The 3496-nt window shown below is 28.1% G+C and overlaps 1 protein-coding gene across 1 annotated transcript in view; it reads right to left on the reverse strand.

Annotated features, from left to right (window-relative positions):
• Window positions 1-2770, reverse strand: part of LOC111640884 (mRNA-decapping enzyme 1B-like) — a 40292-nt gene extending 37522 nt beyond the window's left edge. The window contains exon 1 of the mRNA XM_023386965.1: window positions 2601-2770. Coding sequence (XP_023242733.1) covers window positions 2601-2729 — 129 coding nt within the window. The 5' untranslated portion in view covers window positions 2730-2770. The remainder of the gene's footprint in view (window positions 1-2600) is intronic.
• Between the last annotated feature and the right edge of the window lie 726 nt (window positions 2771-3496).

Raw genomic sequence — 3496 nt, forward strand, 5'->3', positions numbered from 1 at the left:
TTAACAGAATGACAATAATTCTTTTATAATTGACTATTCCTTTTATCAATGTAAATATCTTAAATTATTATAATTCTGTTAATTTTTCAAAGTTTAATATGGTAATGAAAGTTTAAATCACATTCATTGTCCATTTCCAAAACTGTTCATTACTAATTTTAGATATGAAAAGTTTTAAAAGATAATGTTCATTATCTTCTATGACAATAAAATATTAGTTTTAATATAATGCAATAATTGATCTTTTTCATTATTAACGATACAGATTGGATATCTATTCAATTATGGAAGTGTAGAAAAATGTGGATGACTATTTTTAATTAGCAAGATCATTGTAGTTAGATTCTTCTCATTATTGATTAATTTGTACAAGCTTTTTAAAACAGTTTTGCAGTGAACATAAAATATTTCCAACATATTTCGATTTAAAGGAAAGGAACTTACATAAATTACAAACAGCTAATTATAAAAGTATATAATACATATACTAATGCATTAAACAAACAAAGTCTAGTAAGAAAATAATAGACTTTTTGTTTGTTTAATACTGTTATCTTTTGTTGTTATGTAAAGAGTACAATATATACAGTATATATAATATTGTTATATAAAACTAATATGCATATGCATGTAACCGAACGCTCAGCAAACAATTATACAAATATAACACACCTTTTTTTCATTGCCAAGATAGTTTTATTTATTTAAAACTATCTTGGCAACAAAAAAAGGTGTGTTATAATTGTACATATGCATGTTTTGTGCACATGTAGTAAATAGTTATAGTAATACTAGCAGGTAGGCCTGGCGTTGCTCGGGCAAAAGTAATGATAGCAAAGATTAAGATTATTATGTTATAGTCAACCTTGCCCATTTTCACAGAATGCAAAAATTGGGTCCCCCTGTTTCCGGACTAATTAGAGAATTTATAGATGGGTCTAAAAATATGTTTGAATTCCCGCAAAAACGAAAAAAACTGCATCTGCGTCTTGCATGTCGCTTTCTCTTACACTTCCATTGTTACTTAGTACTTCCATTGTTGACACTTCCATTGTTACTTAGTACTTCCATTGTTGACACTTCCATTGTTACTTAACACTTCCATTGTCGAAGCCTTAATCCTGTATCTCTCCCCCGGGGGGGAATTTCAAAAAATCCTTCTTAGTGCGCGTTTTCGTGACGTACCCTAAATGTGTAACAAATTTCAACTTTCAACTCCTAACCGTTTGGGCTCTGCGCTTATTATTATTAACATTATCAACCCATCTCAATTATATATTAGATATGTATATCACTATAACTATTTACTTTTATAATATATTATTTTATTAATTATATATCATCACTACATAGCTAATAAATTATATGTGCATGTGTGTAGTTGTTTCAGTAAATAATTTTTATAGTTTTTTCACATAACTTATTCATTACTACATAATATAAACAATATGTCAATGTCACGTCTCAAACATTTTGATTAATCCAGAACATTAGCATTTGTCCGTAGAGTTAGTTTTTCTACATATGCTACACATAACAAACATCATCGATTTTATAATTTGTGGTGTAAATAAATAAAAGGTAAACGGTCACCTAGGTAGCCCCAATGGCGGCAGCCTTTACTTTTTTAGCAAAATCGATATTTTATTTCGTATTTTTTACATAAATCACACTACCCCCATAATTGTCAACTCTTGGCATGATATTTGTCTACGAAGATCAGTTTTTAACACGTATCGGTCTACCCACCATCCTGTGCTTTGCACATAAGCGTGTGCTCGATGCTACTATCGCTCGCACCTTAGCACCCCCCTAAACTATATAACATCAAGTATTCTACGAACAGACAAGTGGACTACTCAAAGCCGGCACAGTCGCACGGGATAAGTTGTTAAACACGATATCACCATTGGGCTACCTAAGCGAACATCTACCAAAATTATTATTATTAAAACATTAAGAAATTAAACATAAATACTCTATAATTTTAATCAATGTATTATTAAAATTTCCAAATATGAATTACAGTCAATAACTTCTTTTTAAAAAAATTTCATACGTGTAATAACCGTCTTATAATTGCAACATACAGAAAATAATATAGAATAAGATAATACCATTCAAATATATGATTTGCTATTAACTGCAAAGAATACTTATAAAATTCTCAAATTATATTATAAAGAAAGTAAAATTACTACTTATTTTAATATAAAAAGTTCAATGAAAAATGTATACTTTTTCATACACCATTTAAAGTTTATTAAATTAATCTAGGTCATTATTTAGACATTATCCTCAATATAAATAATTCATAAATGTTTTAAACATTAGTAAAATATGAAAATAATAAAAATAAATAAACAGATTCTATCAAAAGATGCTGAAAAACAAAAACAAAACCAAAATTTACATTTTCATTCCTAAATCTTCAGCATTAATTATATAACATAGTAATGGTTACTATATTATTCTATTACCATACTTTATACATTACTTAATATTTAAAAAGTATTCTTAATTAAATTTAAAAGAATAAGTTTCTTTCAATTAGAATATTCATAATTTATAATAATTCTATTGTATAAAAGAAAACTTACCCATTCATTAGCTTTAGGGCTAAATTTATACAAAGCAACTTGGCTGGCATTATCTATAATAAGTTTTATATTAGAATCAACTCTTTTTAATGCTGCAAGATTCATTCGAGTTTCATCGGAATCCGCCATCTTTGTAAACGATAATAGTTTTCACTTTTGAAAACGGATTGCCAGATATGAGTAATCGAATTTTTTTTTTTTTTTTTGTTATATTTAATAAATTAAATAAAATTATCCGTTATTTTCGTAAGAAGATAATTATAAAAATTTATTAAAGATGTCGGTAAAAGAAAAAGTATTAATTTGTTATAATTACTTCAAATTTAAATTTTTATCTTCTAGAGATAATAAATGTTTATTAATTTTTATGACGTGTGATGTAATATTAGTATAATGTCGTATAATTTATATGTTAACTTAAAATAAATAAACATTATCGATTCGGCCGTATGAGCAAGGTGGTAACTTGCCGCTCTTCTGGGGATCCGGGTTCGAATCCGGACGGGTCGATAGATCCCCAGAAATTTTTCTGGGATGGTCCGTTCGGATATGTCGGGCCCCATCCCTCACCATCCAACCATCCCATTGTGGACCTGGCCGAAATCATAATGGGCTTGCTAATGGAGCCCCTCTTAGTGTCCAGAGGGCGAAAAGAGTTTTTTTTAAATAGAAAAAAAACATTATTGATTCTTGAAGTGTATTACAAAATACCATCGTTAATGACGAACTACTAAAGGAATGAAAATATGCTATTTCCTATCGCATTTTTCTTCAACAATTTAAAAATATTTGTCGAATTTGTAAAATTCTCTAACGTTTAAAATTTTAAATTAAAAAATGCTAAAATACAGTACCTCAGTTTTCTGTAGTTTCTCACAAATACTTAAAATTGGAGA

The sequence above is a fragment of the Centruroides sculpturatus genome, unplaced genomic scaffold (genome assembly GCF_000671375.1).
Source record: "Centruroides sculpturatus isolate CEXI.00-Female unplaced genomic scaffold, Cexi_2.0 scaffold1545, whole genome shotgun sequence".
In the NCBI taxonomy this organism is placed as follows: Eukaryota; Metazoa; Arthropoda; class Arachnida; order Scorpiones; family Buthidae; genus Centruroides; species Centruroides sculpturatus.